Source organism: Salvelinus fontinalis, unplaced genomic scaffold, assembly GCF_029448725.1.
Source record: "Salvelinus fontinalis isolate EN_2023a unplaced genomic scaffold, ASM2944872v1 scaffold_0249, whole genome shotgun sequence".
Classification (NCBI taxonomy): domain Eukaryota; kingdom Metazoa; phylum Chordata; class Actinopteri; order Salmoniformes; family Salmonidae; genus Salvelinus; species Salvelinus fontinalis.
Window position 1 is genome coordinate 203,522 of NW_026600458.1, and position 20,876 is coordinate 224,397.

The 20,876-nt window shown below is 41.7% G+C and overlaps 1 protein-coding gene across 1 annotated transcript; it reads right to left on the minus strand.

Annotated features, from left to right (window-relative positions):
- Nucleotides 1–3,440: 3,440 nt before the first annotated feature.
- Nucleotides 3,441–20,101, minus strand: LOC129844915 (homeobox protein Mohawk-like). The gene is made up of 7 exons (XM_055913075.1): nt 19,582–20,101; nt 18,577–18,736; nt 16,526–16,679; nt 14,242–14,556; nt 7,792–7,825; nt 5,826–6,554; nt 3,441–4,001 (listed from the first exon to the last, which is right to left on the minus strand). Exons 1-6 carry the CDS (start codon nt 19,746–19,748, stop codon nt 6,296–6,298), a joined length of 1,089 nt encoding a protein of 362 aa, XP_055769050.1. The 5' UTR covers nt 19,749–20,101; the 3' UTR covers nt 3,441–4,001; nt 5,826–6,295.
- Nucleotides 20,102–20,876: the final 775 nt, after the last annotated feature.

Consider the following 20,876-nt stretch of genomic DNA (forward strand, 5'->3'; position numbering starts at 1 on the left):
GCGCATACCGGTATTCTTTAACTATTTGTTTTCTTAAGGCAATCATATCTTTAATACAGTTCAAAGGTCCTTATTTGTTGAACTGTATTGAATGTCAATGTTAGCTATACCTAACCAAACTATCTACAGTATCTATATTGAGTACAATAAAATTAAGAACACCTTCCTGATATTGAGTTGCACCCCTCCCCCCCTTTTACCCTCAGAACAGCCTGAATTCATCAGGGCATGGACTCTACAAGGTGTCAAAAGTGTTCCACAGGGATGCTGGCCCATGTTGACTCCAATACTTCCCACAGTTGTGTCAAGTTGGCTGGATGTCCTTTGGGTGGTGGACCAATCTTGATTCACACGGGAAAATTAAGAATGTTATTTGATTTGAAACTGTTGAGCAAGAAACCCAGCAGCATTACAGTTCTTGGCACAAACCGGTGCACCTGGCACCTACTTCCATACCCTGTTCAAAGGCACTTAAATATTTTGTCTTGCCCATTCACACCCTGAATGGCACACATACACAATCCATGTCTCCAGGCTTAAAAATCCTTTTTTAACATGTCTCATCTTCATCTACACGGATTTAACAAGTGACACCAATAAGGGATCATAGCTTTCACCTGGTCAGTCTGTCATGGAAAGAGCAGGTGTTCATAATGTTTTGTCCACTCATTGGATAGACGTGAGAACCTTTCCTGATAAACTTCTACTGATCTAGCTCAACATGCAAGACTTTGAACACACTACTCACGATGTCACCAAAGCATGAGAAAGGGACCAGTGGAAAATGCTACTAAGCTATGTTTTAGGGTATTGTCTCAGAGCCCAATGTATGATTATGTGCGTATGTTCAGTGTCAGGAGTCTGTCCCCAAAATGCATCATGATAAGTCCACTCTGTCAGATGGCCAATACAGTGATTTTTTAAACCAGTTTGACTAGCAGATGTATGGTTGTGCAGCCTTAAAACTCATTCAATAAGACCAAGGCAAGTGGTTTCTGAGAAAAAGAAGAAAAAAAAAGCATCATTTTTTAGTAAGGTATAGCCTAGTGGGATAGGATTAGCAAGAGAAGTTGAACACGTTTCACATTTATTAATTCAAAAGTATTGCCACTGCTATGTTGTGATAATATTTGTACCTAGGCTCCAAATCCAGTCTTTTAATGTCATTGAGAATTTTTCTTAAATAGTCATAGTCAAATACACAGTTCTCATGTAATCAAATATATCTCACGGTTCCAATAAAAAAATACACACATTGACACCCCCCCAATTTAATTTTTTATCGCTCAAACATTACAATCCGATAGAAATACTATAAGGCATGAAGTGGTGAATGAATGAGACTTGTTAACCACAGCTCCTTCAGAAAGGATTCATACCCCTTTGACTTATTCCACATGTTGTCATGTTACAGCCTGAATTCAAAATATATTAAATAAAAATAATTCTCTCTCACCCATCTACACACAATAGCCAATAATGACAAAGTGAAAACATGTTTTTAGAAATGTTTGAAAATGTAAATAAAGATATGACATTTACATAAGTATTCACACCCCTGAGTCAATACTTTTTAGAAGCACCTTTGGCTATGATTACTGCTTTGAGTCATCTGGGGTATGTCTGTATCAACTTTGAGTCGTCTGGGGTATGTCTGTATCAACTTTGCACATCTGAATTTGGGGATTTTCTCCCATTCTTCCTTGGAGATTTTTCTCAAGCTCTGTTAAATTAGATGGGAAGTGTCAGTGAACAGTAATCTTCAAATCTTTCCACAGATTTTCAATGGGATTGAAGTCTGGGCTTTGGCTGGGTCACTCAAGGACTTTCACATTCTTGTTCTGAAGTCATTCCAGCATTGCTTCATTGCTTTGGCTGTATGTTTGATGTCATTGTCCTGTTGGAACGTACATTTTCACCCCAGTCTAAGGTCATTTGCAGTCTGAAGCAGGTTCTCATCAAGGATTTGCCTGTATTTGGCACTATTCATTTATATATTTTTTTATTCTTACCAGTCTCCCATGTCCCTGCCACTGAAAAGCATCCCCATAGCATAATGCTACCACCACCATGCTTCACAGTAGGGATGAGGTTAGATGGGGTGATGAGCTGTGCCTGTTCTTTTCCAGACACAGCACTTTGCTTTCAGGCCAGAGAATCTTTTGTCATATGATCTCAGTCTTTCACATGCCTTTTTTGCAAACTCCAGGCGTGCTGTCGTGTGCCTTTTTCTCAATATTGGCTTCCATCTGGCCACTTTCCCATAAAGCCTAGATTGTTGAAGTGTTGTAGAGACTGTTGTCCTTCTGGCAGGTTCTCCCATCTCAGGCAAGGAACTCCGTAGTTCTGTCAGAGTGGTCATTGGGTTCTTGGTCACCTCCCTGACCAAGGTCCTTCTTGCTTGGTTGTTCAGCCAGCTCTAGGCAGATTCTGGGTTCTTTCATATTTTTTTTAATTTCCCAATGATAGACACCACTGTGCTCTTGGAAACTTTCGACATTCTAGAAATTGTTTTATACCCCTTCCCCAGATACAGTATATGCCTCATCACAATTCTATCTTGGAGATTTATGGACAGTTCCTTGGACTTCATGATATAGTTTCTGCTTTCAACTGTGAGACCTTATATATACAGGTGTGTTTCTTTCTAAATCATGTCTAACCAGTTAAATTGGCCACAGGTAGACTCCCAAGTTGTAATGAGATCTCAAGGATTATCAAAGGAAATTGGATGCACCTGAGCTCAATTTGAAGTGTCATAGCAAAGGGTGTGAATACTTGTGTAAATTAGATTTCTGTGTTTCATTTGTAGACATTTCAAAACAATTATTTTATCTTTGTCATTATGGGGTATTGTGTGTAGATGGGTGAGAGAGAAAAACATATTTAATCCGTTTTGAATTCAGGCTGTAACACAACAAAATGTAGAATAAGTCAATGGGTATGAATACTTTCTGAAGGAACTGTAGGTTATCTGGTAGGTGGAACTTTCCGTCTTGGAAGAAGAAGCCAGCAGCATTCCAAAGAAGCAAGAATCAGGTTGGCACAACATTGTCTCTGCGCCACGTTTAAGCATATTTAAAGTAATGTGGTTACTTGGACATGTTTCAGTTCGACTGGCGGCTAGCCAAAGTCGGCTAGGCTGACCAAACGAGTGTGCTCGTAAACTCACTTAAGACCTTCGCTTGAAAAAATAGAAAAAGGCGACAATAGTACTGTTTGGCCATTTTGAGAAGCTGTAGCCAATATACACTTCCTAAAAAGAGTCAGAATGAATCTAAGATACAGTAACTCAAGAAATCTGTCATTGATTTTGCCGTTTTTGCCGTGGAGATCGTAGTCACGCAATTACTAAGATGTTTGGTGCGGTATTTCTCAATGAAAACAAGTCGTCTCTCTCGTTGAATGACAACAAAGACTTTATTAAAGAATCCCTACAGTTGACCAATCATGGAAGAAGGTGTGAAAACTTTGGGTCCCAGACTTCGGTTGGCCTCTATAATAAAAAATGTGCCCGAAAATCTAAAAAAAAACCTTACTGGAGTTCAACACAAACAAAAACGTCACAAAATGGTGTATAATATATGCACAAACTCTTTCAAAATGTTTAGTCTGGGAAGCATGCGGACGCCTTTACTCCATACCCAGACCATGAGGTGAGATTACCAAAGGGGGGGTTCACCTCATGGTGAAAACTGATGAAAACTGGTCTTTAGTATTGTAAAATCCTCAGTTCTATTTTTACTCTGAAATGTGCTGCTATATTCTATCATGACTTCGATGCTACATTATTATATAATACTGCTACGACGCTATTTATCTAATGTTTGGGGCGTCAGGTAGCCTAGTGGTTAGAACGTTTGGGCCAGGAACCAAAAGGTTGCTAGATTGGATCCCCGAGTTGACAAGGTAAAATAAATCTGTCATTCTACCCTTGAACAAGGCAGTTTACCCACTGTTTTCTGGTAGGCCGTCATTGTAAATAACAATTTGTTCTTAACCTGTCTAGGATCAGCGTGGCGCTAGCGGCACACCCCCCCCCCCCCCACTGAAAAACCAGTGCCGCGAAATTCAAAAAAAATATTTTTTTAAAATATTTAACTTTCACACATTAAAGTCCAATACAGCTAATGAAAGACACAGATCTTATGAATCCAGTCAACATTTCCGATTTTTAAAATGTTTTACAGGGAAGACACAATATGTAAAGATGTACATCTATTACCTAAAAACACATTAGCATATTCCACCATCTTTTATTTGTCCACCAACACCAGTAGCCATCACCAATTCGGCTAAACTAAGATATTTATAGCCCCTAACCAACAAAAAAACTCATTAGATGACAGTCTGATAACATATTTATGGTATGGGATAGGTTTTGTTAGAAAAAAGTGCATATTTCAGGTATATGGCATAGTTTACAATTGCACCCACCATCACAAATGGACTAGAATAATTACAATGAGCAACGTGTTTACCTAACTACTAATCATCAAACATTTCGTAAAAATACACAGCATACACGAATCGAAAGACACAGATCCTGTGAATACAGACAATATTTCAGATTTTCTAAGTGTCTTACAGCGAAAACACAATAAATCGTTATATTAGCGTAGCACATAGCACATAGCAGCCCAGCATTGATTCTAGCCAAAGTGAGCGATAAAAGTCAACATCGCCAAAAGATATTAATTTTTTCACTAACCTTCTCAGAATTCTTCCGATGACACTCCTGTAACATCACATTACAACATGCATATACAGTTTGATCGAAAATGTTTATATTTAGCCACCAAAATCATGGTTAGACAATGTGAAATGTAGACAAGCTGGTAAAGAAAACGTCCTTGCGCCACTTAGACAGTGATCTACTCTTATACATAAATACTCATAAACGTGACTAAAAAATATAGGGTGGACAGGGATTGATAGACAATTTAATTCTTAATACAATTGCGTTATTACATTTTTTAATTTATCCTTACTTTTCAATACAGTTTGCGCCAAGCGAAGCTACGTCAAAAAACATGGCGTCCTAAGCCACTAAAATGTTTCGACAGAAACACGATTTATCATAATAAAAATGTCCTACCTTGAGCTGTTCTTCCATCAGTATCTTGGGCAAAGGATCCTTTCTTGGGAGAAATCGTCTTTTGGTGGAAAGCTGTCCTCTTGCCATGTGGAAATGTCAACTACGTTCGGGATGAACTGAAAAGCGTTCCCAACTTTTCACATCGTTGCAAAAATAAATGTCCCAAAATCGCACTAAACGGATATAAATTGCTATAAAACGCTTTAAATTAACTACTTTGTGATGTTTGTAACTCCTATAACGAGTGAAAAGATGACCGGAGAAATATAACAGGCTAAACTAATGCTTGGAACAGGAGAGGGTCGGTGTCTTCCACGCGCGTTACGCAGCAAGAAAAGACTTGCTAGCTAAAGGTTTTTTTCATTTGTAGTGCCTGTGAACGAGCAATCGAGCCCGTTGGAATCGTCATCACGTAAAGGCATCCAGGGGAAGACGTAAGAAGTGTCCGTATAGTCATAGCAACGACAGTGCCCGTTTAAATGACTTCAGAAAAGTGGCCAACGTTTCTCAAATCTGACTCCATGTCAGGGAAATTGCTGTAGAATGGGCTCTGTTCCACTTAGAGACAAAATTTCAACTCCTATAGAAACTATAGACTGTTTTCTATCCAATAATAATAATAATATGCATATTGTACGATCAAGGATTTTGTGGGAAGCCGTTTAAAAAATTAGCCACATTAGCATAAATAGTCTAAACAGCGCCCCCATCCCCAACAGGTTTTAACTGACATGCCAAGTAAAATAAAGGTTAAATAAAAAATATTTACATTTACATCAAGGTAGCAATTTGTCCTTTCAGATTTCTCTCACATCAAAATCAAAAATGTTAAAATACTTTGACAGAGTATGTAACTTTGCAAAGTTGGTCAACACTGTTTATTACTGCATTCCCTCTACACTTGTGTTGAAGTCTTGAAAATCGCATTAAAAAAAGAAATTTGTACCACAATTTAACATTGTAGGTTGTAAAAACGTATACTATAAATGACAGGTTGCCTTTTGTAATTCAAATTGATTCAAGTGACCAGTTTGGCCCTGGTCCAGACGGTGTAGGTTGAAGTTACCTCTAGACGCTGATCTTGGTTCAGTTTTGCATTTTCCCCACTAATTATTAAGGATAGGATTGGAGGAGGGGAAGCTGATCCTAGATCTGCACCTAGAGGGAAATCGTGTCTAGACATTGAGTGATCAGTGTCTAGACCACATTGACAGTCTTTATCTCGGAGATGTGGGAAGACTTCTGGATGATGCAACTGGTGGTGGGCCCTGTGGCGCAGCTGGTGGTGGAGGGCCCTGTGGCGCAGCTGGTGGTGGAGGGCCCTGTGGCGCAGCTGGTGGTGGTGGGCCCTGTGGCGCAGCTCTGTCCCTGGGCCAAGTTAGACAGAGCCATGGCAGCGTGGATCTCCCTCCACTCTGTCACCTCCCTCCGCTGGCCTCTTTCACTCTTCCCATCACTGCAAACGACATAAAGGAGAGCCCAGGGGGAGATTTAAAGACTGTATGGTACAGTCCCCAAAATGAAATCGTCATACACAACAGGGAGACTTTCAACCTACAGACAACAGAAATGCATCTGCCTAGACTGCCATTTTTTGCTCCTCCCAATGTGTGTGTGCCAGAAGAGAAAGCCACATTATTACATGTTACTGAATGATATGAAAAGTGAATATGTCCGCCCCCCCTTGGGTTGTGCCGTGGCGGAGATCTTTGTGGGCTATACTCGGCCTTGTCTCAGGATGGTAAGTTGGTGGTTGAAGATATCCCTCTAGTGGTGTGGGGGCTGTGCTTTGGCAAAGTGGGTGGGGTTATATCCTGCCTGTTTGGCCCTGTCCGGGGGTATCATCGGATGGGGCCACAGTGTCTCCTGACCCCTCCTGTCTCAGCCTCCAGTATTTATGCTGCAGTAGTTTATGTATCGGGGGGCTAGGGTCAGTTTGTTATATCTGGAGTACTTCTCCTGTTTTATCCGGTGTCCTGTGTGAATTTAAGTATGCTCTCTCTAATTCTCTCTTTCTCTCTTTCTTTCTCTCTCTTGGAGGACCTGAGCCCTAGGACCATGCCTCAGGACTACCTGGCATGATGACTCCTTGCTGTCCCCAGTCCACCTGACCGTGCTGCTGCTCCAGTTTCAACTGTTCTGCCTGCGGCTATGGAACCCTGACCTGTTCACCGGACGTGCTACCTGTCCCAGACCTGCTGTTTTCAACTCTCTAGAGGCAGCAGGAGCGGTAGAGATACTCTTAATGATCGGCTATGAAAAGCCAACTGATATTTACTCCTGAGGTGCTGACTTGCTGCACCCTCGACAACTACTGTGATTATTATTATTTGACCATGCTGGTCATTTATGAACATTTGAACATCTTGGCCATGTTCTGTTATAATCTCCACCCGGCACAGCCAGAAGAGGACTGTCCACCCCTCATAGCCTGGTTCCTCTCTAGGTTTCTTCCTAGGTTTTGGCCTTTCTAGGGAGTGTTTACTAGCCACCGTGCTTCTAACCCCGCATTGCTTGCTGTTTGGGGTTTTAGGCTGGGTTTCTGTACAGCACTTTGAGATATCAGCTCATGTAAGAAGGGCTATATAAATACATTTGATTTGAATTTGATTTGATTCTTGTGCAGCTAGAAGTCTTTTACTCACTTTAAAGACATGCAGAAGTAGAAGGGTTCCATAAACAAATAAACATACCTGTCACATCTAGTTGATGCATAGTCCACCATGTCTGAAAAACATAGAGAGACAAAAAAATACAAAATTAAATGTATTGTGCAGAAAAGTATGGAAACTGGAGATGGGACTTTTCCATGACCTGTACTTCACATATATGTATTTTCATATCTGTGTGACTGTTTACGTTGTGTTTTCCAATACGATTACGTGTGTGTGTGTTTTTTGTATGCATTAGAGTATTTGCGTGTGTGCGTGTGTGTGTGTGTGTGTGTGTGTGTGCATTACATTATTTGCATGTGTGTGTGTGTGTGTGTGTGTGTGTGTGTGTGTGTGTGTGTGTGTGTGTGTGTGTGTGTGTGTGTGTGTGTGTGTGTATGTGTGTTTGCTTTACAGTATTTGCATGTGTGTGTGTGTGTGTGTGTGTGTGTGTGTGTGTGTGTGTGTGTGTGTGTGTGTGTGTGTGTGTGTGTGTGTGTGTGTGTGTGTGTGTGTGTGTGTGTATGTGTATGTGTGTTTGCTTTACAGTATTTGCATGTGTGTGTGTTTGTGCACTTTAACTGCCCCAGAGGGCCTTAACTCACTGAAGTACTCTAGTCTAGCTGCTCTTAGGCACTCCGGCCAAAACAAATGCAATTATGTTTCTCCTGTGCCTTTGAGACGGAAAAATACGATATCTGTGCGGTGTCATGAACACAGACGCTCTGTTTCCAGGTCTCCAGAGTTCGCTTGACTGTTATTTGGCTGTTTTTTTTATTCCTTCCTCTGCCTTTATGTTTGAACTGCAGTACATCCAAGATCATAGAAATGTGCATTAGAGTATTGTGTGAATAAGCGACATGTACTGTAATACTCCCTCTAGGCTCTTTAGTGGCAGTATCTCTCCTTCTGGGTGTGTTTGGTTCCTGTCATGCCCAAAACTGATTGAATCACTTTAAGTCAGTATATTGATGGCTATCTTACCTTGGGTTCTTTGGATTTGAAGTGCTTTTGGAACGGTGTCGTTGAACAGATAGAACGCTGTCGTTGCCAGCGGTGTATTCATTACGAAACTTTTACAGTTTAAGAACCAAACGGAAGCAAACAGAGCAAAACAAGAGTTTCTATTGGACAAATTCAGGTACATAGATCACTCCCCGTTCCATTTGTTTCCGTTTTGCAACAGAATTGGTGTAATGAATACGTCCCAGGTTGAAACTTAAATCTTACGGAAAATATGAGCTCAAATGTTGGATTTCCAATCTACCAAACACACTTTGTGTACTGTTTGGGTGTTATCATACATTTTGATGATTTAGTTTATAAATGGGTACGAAATAGTGTGTAATTTGCATGTTTGCCCACACATTTTTCATGTGAACACAGCAGAACGGGCTCTCTGTTATGTTGAGTCGAGTCAGGCGGGTCGAGAGCTATGTTTCTTCAGTGAGCTATGAGCAAGAAAATTAGAGGCCATTTGCGAACACACAAAATGCCGCTTTCAAAATTCACTGCCTGAAACATCTCAGACTCCGATTTCTATAGCAAGGTCCGGGCCAAGAGCAACTACAGCTAGACAATAAATCGTTTGGCCTCTTGATGACATTTTGCTACTGAATGTCTCTAATCTTTTTTGGTGGTTCTGACATTTTCATTTTACCAAGGAAAATAGTAATTATTCTGGAAAACTCAGCACTAAATCAAAATGTACATGTACAGTTGAAGTCGGAAATTTACATACATATAGGTTGGAGTCATTAAAACTAGTTTTTCAACCACTCCACAAATGTCTTGTTAACAAACTATAGTTTTGGCAAGTCGGTTAGGACATCTACTTTGTGCATGACACAAGTAATTTATCCAACAATTGTTTACAAAACAGATTATTTCACTTATAATTCCCTGTATCACAATTCCAGTGGGTCAGAAGTTTACATACACTAAGTTGACTGTGCCTTTAAACAGCTTGGAAAATTACAGAAAATGATGTCATGGCTTTAGAAGCTTCTGATAGGCTAATTGACATAATTTCAGTAAATTGGAGGTGTACCTGTGGATGTATTTCAAGTCCTACCTTATTAAAACTCAGTGCCTCTTTGCTTGACATCAAGGGAAAATCAAAAGAAAATCAGCCAAGACCTCAGAAAAAAATTGTGGACCTCCACAAGTCTGGTTCATCCTTGGGAGCAATTTCCAAACGCCTGAAGGTACCACGTTCATCTGTACAAACAATAGTATGCAAGTATAAACATCATGGGACCACGCAGCCATCATACCGCTCAGGAAGGAGACGCGTTCTGTCTCCTAGAGATGAACGTACTTTGGTGCGAAAAGTGCAAATCAATCCCAGAACAACAGCAAAGGACCTTGTGAAGAAGCTGGAGGAAACAGGTACAAAAGTATCTATATCTACAGTAAAACGAGTCCTATATCGACATAACCTGAAAGGCCGTTCAGCAAGGAAGAAGCCACTGCTCCAAAACCGCCACAAAAAAGCCAGACTACGGTTTGAAACTGCACATGGGGACAAAGATCGTACTTTTTGGAGAAATGTTCTCTGGTCTGATGAAACATAAATAGAAGTGTTTGGCCAAAATGACCATTGTAATGTTTGGAGGAAAAAGGGGGAGGCTTGCAAGCCGAAGAACACCATCCCAACAGTGAAGCACGGGGGTGGCAGCATCATGTTGTGGGGGTGCTTTGGTGCTTTGCTGCAGTTGGGACTGGTGCACTTCACAAAATAGATTGCATCATGAGGGTGGAAAATTATGTGGATATATTGAAGCAACATCTCAAGACATCAGTCAGGAAGTTAAAGCTTGGTCGCAAACGGGTCTTCCAAATGGACAATGACCCCAAGCATACTTCCAAAGTTGTGACAAAATGGCTTAAGGACAACAAAAGTCAAGGTATTGGAGTGGCCATCACAAAGCCCTCAATCCTATAGAAAATTTGTGGGCAGAACTGAAAACGCATGTGCGAGCAAGAAGGCCTACAAACCTGACTCAGTTACACCGGCTCTGTCAGGAGGAATGGGCACAAATTCCCCCAACTTATTGTGGGAAGCTTGTGGAATGCTACCCGAAACGTTTGACCGAAGTTAAACAATTTAAAGGCAATGCTACCAAATACTAATTGAGTGTATGTAAACTTCTGACCCACTCGGTATGTGATGAAATAAATAAAAGCTGAAATAAATCATTCTCTACTATTATTCTGACATTTAACATTCTTAAAATAAAGTGGTGATCCTAACTGACCTAAGCCAGAGAATTTTTACTGGGATTAAATGTCAGGAATTGTGAAAAACTGAGTTTAAATGTATGTATTTGGCTAAGGTGTATGTTAACTTCCGACTTCAACTGTAAAATCATTATGGGCAAATTGAACTGTGCTTTGTTTGTCTCTGCGTCCTTTATATTTTACAATAATTCTTGATTTGTTTTCCTGAAATTGTGTGTTTAAAAAAAAAAAGACCTGTAAAAAGCATGTTAGCGTCTCACAGACCAATTCTGATCTGGGAAACTGACTACAACAAATACAAAATACCTTGGCTGACTGAAAATAAAATGTCACTTCTGATCATGGAAGTCCACTTAGTTCATGAACTCGTAAAGTCGTTTTACACAATCCTGGGCTTCAAGGAGATGCAGGAGCTGCTAGTTTTCACATCCCCTCAAAAGTTAGTCAGACAGTGATTGGCGATAGAAAAATCACCTGGTTCTAAAATCACCTGGTTCTAAAATCACCTGGTTCTAAAATCACCTGGTTCTAAAATCACCTGGTTCTAAAAATCTAAATCAGTGGCTGATTGAGAGACAGATGGAAACCAAGCCACCGAGATTTAGAACTTTTTGAACAAAAGTTACTTTCCTGCAATTCTGCCTATTTTGACATGGAGCGTAGAGAAAATGTTTATGTTTTAAAGAAAGTTTGCTGCAATTCTACTCATTTTGCCATGTGGCAGAGAGAAAGATTTGCAGTTTTACAGCTAATTTCCTACAACTCTACACATTTTGCCATAGAGTGGACGCAACTGTTTGCAGTTTTTAATATGATAACTGACGATCAATGGGCCCCACCCTGGTCGGTAATTCGACCATGTTTACTACAAGTTTAGATAACTTGCTCATCTAAAATGTTTTTGCTGACATGGGCTAATTGAGTGACTGCTGATGCACAACCACATTTCTAAATTGCACCTTATGTATTCTATTATTCTAACACCTCAACAGTAAGTTGAGACGCCGACAATATTGTATTTACAGTACCAGTCAAAAGTTTGGACACACCTACTCATTCCAGGATTTTCCTTTATTATGACTATTTTGTAGTGCAAATAAATTTGATGACCTGATGTCATATTGGACAACCCAGAAACAGCACTAATTAGCATAGGCATATTGACTAGTTTACTCGTTCCACTCCCACGCCAAGCAGCCCCTAAATACTACAGGGACACAAACAGTTACAGTGTGCCTGTGACATCTGAAATCTTTCTTGTTATCTGTATTTTATATTTTCTGTTGGAAGCCTAACCTAAAACTAAAGTATTTTGTGACTTAATTAAGTAAAAACTTCCTGTGATATTGTTACGTCCGTCGTTAGATGAATGAGACCAAAGCGCAGCGTGGAAAGTGTTCATGATTTTTAATACTGAACTCTGACAAAACAACAAAATACAAAACCGAAAGTAACGTTCTGCAGGGCTAGACAGCAACTATGCAAAAACAAGATCCCACAAACTAAGGTGGGAAAAACAGGCTGCCCAAGTATGATCCCCAATCAGAGACAACGATAGACAGCTGCCTCTGATTGGGAACCATACCCGGCCAACATAGAAATAGAACACATAGATTTCCACCCAAATCACACCCAGACCTAACCAAATAGAGAAATAAAAAGGCTCTCTAAGGTCAGGGCGTGACAGATATAAACTGTTATGTTTTTATTGAACAATTTAAAGTGACAATTCTGAGATAAGCAATTAGAAACTATACTGTCAACTCTGAGTGTGAATACAGGGGTTCCAACTTCCATGGAGAAGTCTGTGGTGATTTAGTGACAGGGACCAAGCAGAAACACTCTGAAACGGCATCTGTACCAGAAACTTATGCAAAGGTCCTCACGTCTCACCTTGGGGACAATAAAATCTCAGACATTCTGTAATTGACCGTGAGACTTGACATTTCCACCATGGCAAGGAAACTACGCATTCTAGAATATGGATAATGGAATTCACTGACAAAATAGTCTACTACTCTGTCTTTTGCAAAACAAGTCCGGGATTTTTTAAGTAAGGGATTTAAATGTCAGCATAAGTTCCTATTAGCTGTTGCTTTGGCTCCAGGACCTTTTGTGGAGTTTAGAGTTGTCAACCTGATTAAGGGCAGTTCTCATGACTTCAGGTCAACCTGATTAAGGACAGTTCTCATGACTTCAGGTCAACCTGATTAAGGGCAGTTCTCATAACTTCAGGTCAACCTGATTAAGGGCAGTTCTCATAACTTCAGGTCAACCTGATTAAGGACAGTTCTCATAACTTCAGGTCAACCTGATTTAAGGGCAGTTCTCATAACTTCAGGTCAACCTGATTTAAGGACAGTTCTTTTAACTTCAGGTCAACCTGATTAAGGGCAGTTCTCATAACTTCAGGTCAACCTGATTTAAGGGCAGTTCTCATAACTTCAGGTCAACCTGATTAAGGGCAGTTCTCATAACTTCAGGTCCTGAAGGGCACACAGGTGTTAAAACAGGTGCCTATTTGTGTCGTTTTAAAGCTTTCGACATTGACAGATAAGACCAACTCAAGGAACAGAAGTTTGGCCAACCTAAATTGGCAAACGCTAACCCGACAAGCATTTTCGCTCTGCAAATCTGTGCACCCAACCAATAAACTTTGACTAGAAATAAACTAGTTGGTTAGCGTTATGCCAAGCAAGTGAACTCACGACCGTGTCCAGTCGATATAAACATACCAGTGGCAAGAAAATATATGTGAACCATTTGGAATTACCTGGATTTCTGCATAAATTGGTCATACAATTTGATCTGATCTTAATCTAAGTCACAACAATAGCAAACACAGTGTGCTTAAACTAATAACATATAAATTATTGTATTTTTCTTGTTTATACTGAATATGTAATTTAAACATTAACAGTGCAGGTTGGGAAAAGTATGTGAACCCCTATGCTAATGACCTCTCCAAAAGCTAATTGGAGTCAGGAGTCAGCTAACCTGGAGTCCAATCAATGAGACGAGATTGGAGATGCTGGTTAGAGTTGCCCTGCCCTCAAATTTTATGACCAATTTATGCAGAAATCCAGGTATTTCCAAAGGGTTCACATGCTTTTTCTTGCCACTGTACATTAGCTGGTATGTCTGCATATGCCATGTCTTAGGTCGTGCTTATGGCAGTATTTTGTAGACTTTATGGTCAGAGTTTCATGTAAAGTGTCACAATGTAATGAGGAATGTTTGATCTCTTACACATAGGGTAGACAAAGCGCGTCTCTGCCTCGGAGGAAGAGGGCGAGACAAGGTCATCGTCACACTCGTTGGAGCTGAACGACCCTGAGTGGTTCCTGCGGCGGGACTTTGTGACGTCATCAGTTGTCGCCATTACGTGTCGTAGGGTGTCGTTAAGGTACCGTTTCAGCAAGCTGCTCTTGTACTTGGGCGGTGGAGAGATGTAGTCGTCACTGTAGGCGGGATCAGTCCTTTTCTCCAGTTTGATGACACTCTTGAGGGAGGGCCTGGAGAGCTCTGATTGACTTGCTGGAGTTTGTAAGGGACATTCGTCATCTGAAACATGGGGGTAAACAAAAAAAACATTGGCCTCCATCAACTGGTCTCCAAAAGAGCCTGAATATCTTTTTCTTTTTTGGGGGGTAAATCAGGTTTATTATTGTAGGTAGATTGTAGATTCCATCAATGTAATTGTCTGCATAATTTCCAATTCCCTTATCAATTTTTTGGTAAATACACTGCTCAGAAAAATAAAGGGAACACTTAAACAACACAATGTAACTCCAAGTCAATCACACTTCTGTGAAATCAAACTGTCCACTTAGGAAGCAACACTGATTGACAATAAATTTCACATGCTGTTGTGCAAATGGAATAGACAAAAGGTGGAAATTATAGGCAATTAGCAAGACACCCCCCAAAACAGGAGTGATTCTGCAGGTGGTGAGCACAGACCACTTCTCAGTTCCTATGCTTCCTGGCTGATGTTTTGGTCACTTTTGAATGCTGGCGGTGCTCTCACTCTAGTGGTAGCATGAGACGGAGTCTACAACCCACACAAGTGGCTCAGGTAGTGCAGTTCATCCAGGATGGCACATCAATGCGAACTGTGGCAAAAAGGTTTGCTGTGTCTGTCAGCGTAGTGTCTAGAGCATGCAGGCGCTACCAGGAGACAGGCCAGTACATCAGGAGACGTGGAGGAGGCCGTAGGAGGGCAACAACCCAGCAGCAGGACCGCTACCTCCGCCTTAGTGCAAGGAGGTGCACTGCCAGAGCCCTGCAAAATGACCTCCAGCAGGCCACAAATGTGCATGTGTCTGCTCAAACGGTCAGAAACAGACTCCATGAGGGTGGTATGAGGGCCCGACGTCCACAGGTGGGGGTTGTGCTTACAGCCCAACACCGTGCAGGACGTTTGGCATTTGCCAGAGAACACCAAGATTGGCAAATTCGCCACTGGCGCCCTGTGCTCTTCACAGATGAAAGCAGGTTCCCACTGAGCACATGAGCACATGTGACAGACGTGACAGAGTCTGGAGACGCCGTGGAGAACGTTCTGCTGCCTGCAACATCCTCCAGCATGACCGGTTTGGCGATGGGTCAGTCATGGTGTGGGGTGGCATTTCTTTGTGGGGCCGCACAGCCCTCCATGTGCTCGCCAGAGGTAGCCTGACTGCCATTAGGTACTGAGATGAGATCCTCAGACCCCTTGTGAGACCATATGCTGACACATGCACATTTGTGGCCTCCTGTCATTTTGCAGGGCTCTGGCAGTGCACCTACTTGCACAATTTTTTTTTTTTAAGTATTATTATATGATTGATCGACTGACTATGACTTTTCAATCGGTACATTGAAAAATCTCTTCCCAACTGTTTTGCAATCTATATGGTACAGCTGTCAGTTTTTGGTCCTTAAATTAACCTGGTATACTTTTTTATTTATCACAATTTTCTTTAACCAATTTCGGGCTTTAAAACCAGGGCCAATAAGCAGGTTCCTTACTTTTCCCCCCTTCCACTTGCCTCTTCCATTTTTTCAGTCTCACATAACTTTTTAAGTTTACTCTCTGCAGACACAAAGAAACTGGTCTTTATTTATTTTAGTTTGTAAATTTTCTTTAACTCTGCATTGTTGGAAAAGGACCTGTACGTAAGCATTTCACTGTTAGCCTACAGCTGTTGTCTACGAAGCATGTGACAAATAACATTTGATTTGTTAAAAGGTAATCAACTCTATTACTTTAAAAAATTACTCAGAGACAGTTGTTTTGTATAACAGTATTGGCCAGTGTTAATTTTCAACTTTTTACAGAGTTACAGAAACTCTTTAAAAGTGTCAAAACCCTAACACTTTCTAAAGTAAAACATTAACTCTGTGTGGTACGGGACATTTGTTTATGAGTGTTACAACGAACACTTTTAGAGTTGATTTCACACTTGCAGTGTTGATATGTGTAATGCATATTTGTTGGAATTACATCCCCAGCTCTAATTTCGCTTAGTCTACCCACAGCCCCTCTTACCCTCAGAGTTGGTGTCATCACTGCTGATACTAAGTCTCTCAGCGTTGCCCTGAATGTATTTGTTGTAGAGTTTGATCCGTAGAGCCCAACTCAGGTCTGGCTGCCTCACTGTGTTCTTCAGCCTCCGCCGGGCATTGGCAAACCAGTTTGAGACCTGCAACATAAAGAGAAAAAGGAATTCATCCACATGATCCATGAATGACTAACATACCGCAGTTCCGCTGTACTAAAGTCCCATCTCAGCTCCCCTGTACTAGTCACGTCTCAGCTCCCCTGTACTAAAGTCACGTCTCAGTTCCCCTGTACTAAAGTCACGTCTCAGTTCCCCTGTACTAAAGTCACGTCTCAGCTCCCCTGTACTAAAGTCACGTCTCAGTTCCCCTGTACTAAAGTCACGTCTCAGTTCCCCTGTACTAAAGTCACGTCTCAGTTCCCCTGTACTAAAGTCACGTCTCAGCTCCCCTGTACTAAAGTCACGTCTCAGTTCCCCTGTACTAAAGTCACGTCTCAGTTCCCCTGTACTAAAGTCCCATCTCAGTTCCCCTGTACTAAAGTCCCGTCTCAGCTCCCCTGTACTAAAATCACGTCTCAGTTCCCCTGTACTAAAGTCACGTCTCAGCTCCCCTGTACTAAAGTCACGTCTCAGCTCCCCTGTACTAGTCACGTCTCAGCTCCCCTGTACTAAAGTCACGTCTCAGTTCCCCTGTACTAAAGTCACGTCTCAGTTCCCCTGTACTAAAGTCACGTCTCAGTTCCCCTGTACTAAAGTCACGTCTCAGTTCCCCTGTACTAAAGTCACGTCTCAGTTCCCCTGTACTAAAGTCCCATCTCAGTTCCCCTGTACTAAAGTCCCATCTCAGTTCCCCTGTACTAAAGTCACGTCTCAGTTCCCCTGTACTAAAGTCACGTCTCAGTTCCCCTGTACTAAAGTCACGTCTCAGTTCCCCTGTACTAAAGTCCCGTCTCAGCTCCCCTGTACTAAAGTCACGTCTCAGCTCCCCTGTACTAAAGTCACGTCTCAGCTCCCCTGTACTAAAGTCACGTCTCAGTTCCCCTGTACTAAAGTCACGTCTCAGTTCCCCTGTGCTAAAGTCCCATCTCAGCTCCCCTGTACTAAAGTCACGTCTCAGTTCCCCTGTACTAAAGTCCCGTCTCAGCTCCCCTGTACTAAAGTCACGTCTCAGCTCCCCTGTACTAAAGTCACGTCTCAGTTCCCCTGTACTAAAATCACGTCTCAGTTCCCCTGTACTAAAGTCACGTCTCAGCTCCCCTGTACTAAAGTCACGTCTCAGTTCCCCTGTACTAAAGTCACGTCTCAGTTCCCCTGTACTAAAGTCCCATCTCAGTTCCCCTGTACTAAAGTCCCGTCTCAGCTCCCCTGTACTAAAATCACGTCTCAGTTCCCCTGTACTAAAGTCACGTCTCAGCTCCCCTGTACTAAAGTCACGTCTCAGCTCCCCTGTACTAGTCACGTCTCAGCTCCCCTGTACTAAAGTCACGTCTCAGTTCCCCTGTACTAAAGTCACGTCTCAGTTCCCCTGTACTAAAGTCACGTCTCAGTTCCCCTGTACTAAAGTCACGTCTCAGTTCCCCTGTACTAAAGTCACGTCTCAGTTCCCCTGTACTAAAGTCCCGTCTCAGTTCCCCTGTACTAAAGTCCCATCTCAGTTCCCCTGTACTAAAGTCACGTCTCAGTTCCCCTGTACTAAAGTCACGTCTCAGTTCCCCTGTACTAAAGTCCCATCTCAGCTCCCCTGTACTAAAGTCACGTCTCAGTTCCCCTGTACTAAAGTCACGTCTCAGTTCCCCTGTACTAAAGTCACGTCTCAGTTCCCCTGTACTAAAGTCACGTCTCAGTTCCCCTGTACTAAAGTCACATCTCAGTTCTCCTGTACTAAAGTCACGTCTCAGTTCCCCTGTACTAAAGTCACGTCTCAGTTCCCCTGTACTAAAGTCACGTCTCAGTTCCCCTGTACTAAAGTCACATCTCAGTTCCCCTGTACTAAAGTCACATCTCAGTTCCCCTGTACTAAAGTCACGTCTCTGCTCACCTGTACTAAAGTCATCTGGGACCCCAGGGCGAGCAGGGCCTTCTCTGTCTTGGTGGGGTAGGGGTTGTCCCTGTGTTGGTACAGCCACTGCTTCAGCGGCCTCGCCATGTCCTGAAGTGCCTGCCGCTTGTAGCGAACTTTGACCCCACCCAGACTAGACCTGTTTTGAGGTGATATATGATATAAAAATGTATAATTCTCTGATGGGAGATGAGTTGTCATATTGCAAGGATAGGGTTGCTATACCTGATAGTTCAGGAACGGACTAGGACCAGAATGCAACCTGGGCATTTTTAACACTGGCAACAAACCCAAAAATCTCCATACAGGTCTCCACACCGGCCGTTTTTTTTCTTGAGGTCCACATTATTAGCCAAATAATGATTGCTTTGTACAAAACCCCCAATGTTCTGTAGACAGGCAAACTGGGAAAAACATTGACCAGCCCATCTGGCATCAAAATGATAGAAATCCTAATTAGTCTTTTATACCAATAAAACCATGAGCAACTTTTACTGTAATACAGTCATCGTTAATGTTTTCACTTTCAGTAATAAATCATGCACGAGTATGTATAGTTGGTAACATGATCCGTAGGTGTCACTGTTGGGCTGTGGAAGCTACCGAAAGTTGTCTCTCAGTGATGGGAATATGTGGGTCAGGTTTATTAATAATTAAAGAAGTATTCTTGTCCTGCAGATATAACCTGGTTCTCCCAATCAATTCAATCGTTTGATCATGATATCTATTTCCCCTCCATCTGAATAAGTCATGTTATTACATATCTTAGTTTGTTTTTACATATGACTATTTTTGCATTGTTACATATTACAGGCAATTTTATATATATTTAATAAAATATCAACACTGTCTTTTGTATAAAAAAAAATGCAAATATAGAACTGCATTGAAGATGTTTGAAAATGCATCTCATCAATGTGGGTTTTACTTTTACCTTTAGTAAGTTGTGCTGTATTTGACAAAAATAAGAGAAAAGGTGCTTACCCGTAGCTCCTGTCTACAACAGCGTTGTCTTCTATTGCATCTTGGCACAGTAAGTCTGTATGCTGTTCATCTGTTACCAGACAGTCCACACTGCATCTCTCCTCCTCACTCCTGTGTTCCTCCAGAATCTTGTATTGATTTGACCTCTTGACAACAATCTTGTTCATCTTTCGAATTGCTCGTTTTATCCAAACAACATCAGGCGTAACTGCAGAAGTTCAAATGCGAATAGATGCAGTAACTTCCCATCCACACTGTGATGTATATGAGCAGAGGAAGTAACCCAGAGTCTCGGTGCGCTCAGAACTTAAGCCATCGAGCCAAACGACAGCCCATCTGGAGGAGCCCATTGGAACCAGCCCTTTAGGAACCAGTCACTGATGCCAGTCTTGACTTTACCAATGAGAGGGTGTTGTCTGTAGAGTGGAGGATGGATGAACATGTGAAGCTGCTTAGGCTTCTTTGAGGAGTTCAAGTAACCTGCTTTCTTGCGTCTAACTGGCTGTCTCTCGCTCTTTTCAGCATCCAGTTACAAGTCAAGAGATCTCGGTGGAGGGAGCTGTTCATTTTATTCCAGTAGTACCAAGACTAGTAATGAATACCATGTAACAAGAGCTGTATTCCAGTAGTACCAAGACTAGTGATGAATACCATGTAACAAGAGCTGTATTCCAGTAGTACCAAGACTAGTGATGAATACCATGTAACAAGAGCTGTATTCCAGTAGTACCAAGACTAGTGATGAATACCATGTAACAAGAGCTGTATTCCAGTAGTACCAAGACTAGTGATGAATACCATGTAACAAGAGCTGTATTCCAGTAGTACCAAGACTAGTGATGAATACCATGTAACAAGAGCTGTATTCCAGTAGTACCAAGCCTAGTGATGAATACCATGTAACAAGAGCTGTATTCCAGTAGTACCAAGACTAGTGATGAATACCATGTAACAAGAGCTGTATTCCAGTAGTACCAAGACTAGTGATGAATACCATGTAACAAGAGCTGTATTCCAGTAGTACCAAGACTAGTGATGAATACCATGTAACAAGAGCTGTATTCCAGTAGTACCAAGACTAGTGATGAATACCATGTAACAAGAGCTGTATTCCAGTAGTACCAAGCCTAGTGATGAATACCATGTAACAAGAGCTGTATTCCAGTAGTACCAAGACTAGTGATGAATACCATGTAACAAGAGCTGTATTCCAGTAGTACCAAGACTAGTGATGAATACCATGTAACAAGAGCTGTATTCCAGTAGTACCAAGACTAGTGATGAATACCATGTAA

Coding starts and splice junctions, on each gene's coding strand:
- LOC129844915 (XM_055913075.1), bottom strand. CDS start 19,748: ATGAACAAGATTGTTGTCAAGAGGTCAAATCAATACAAGATTCTGGAG. Junction 18,737..19,581: donor GTTGTAGACAGGAGCTACGG/GTAAGCACCTTT, acceptor ACCTCAAAACAG/GTCTAGTCTGGGTGGGGTCA. Junction 6,555..7,791: donor GCATCAACTAGATGTGACAG/GTATGTTTATTT, acceptor TGTCGTTTGCAG/TGATGGGAAGAGTGAAAGAG.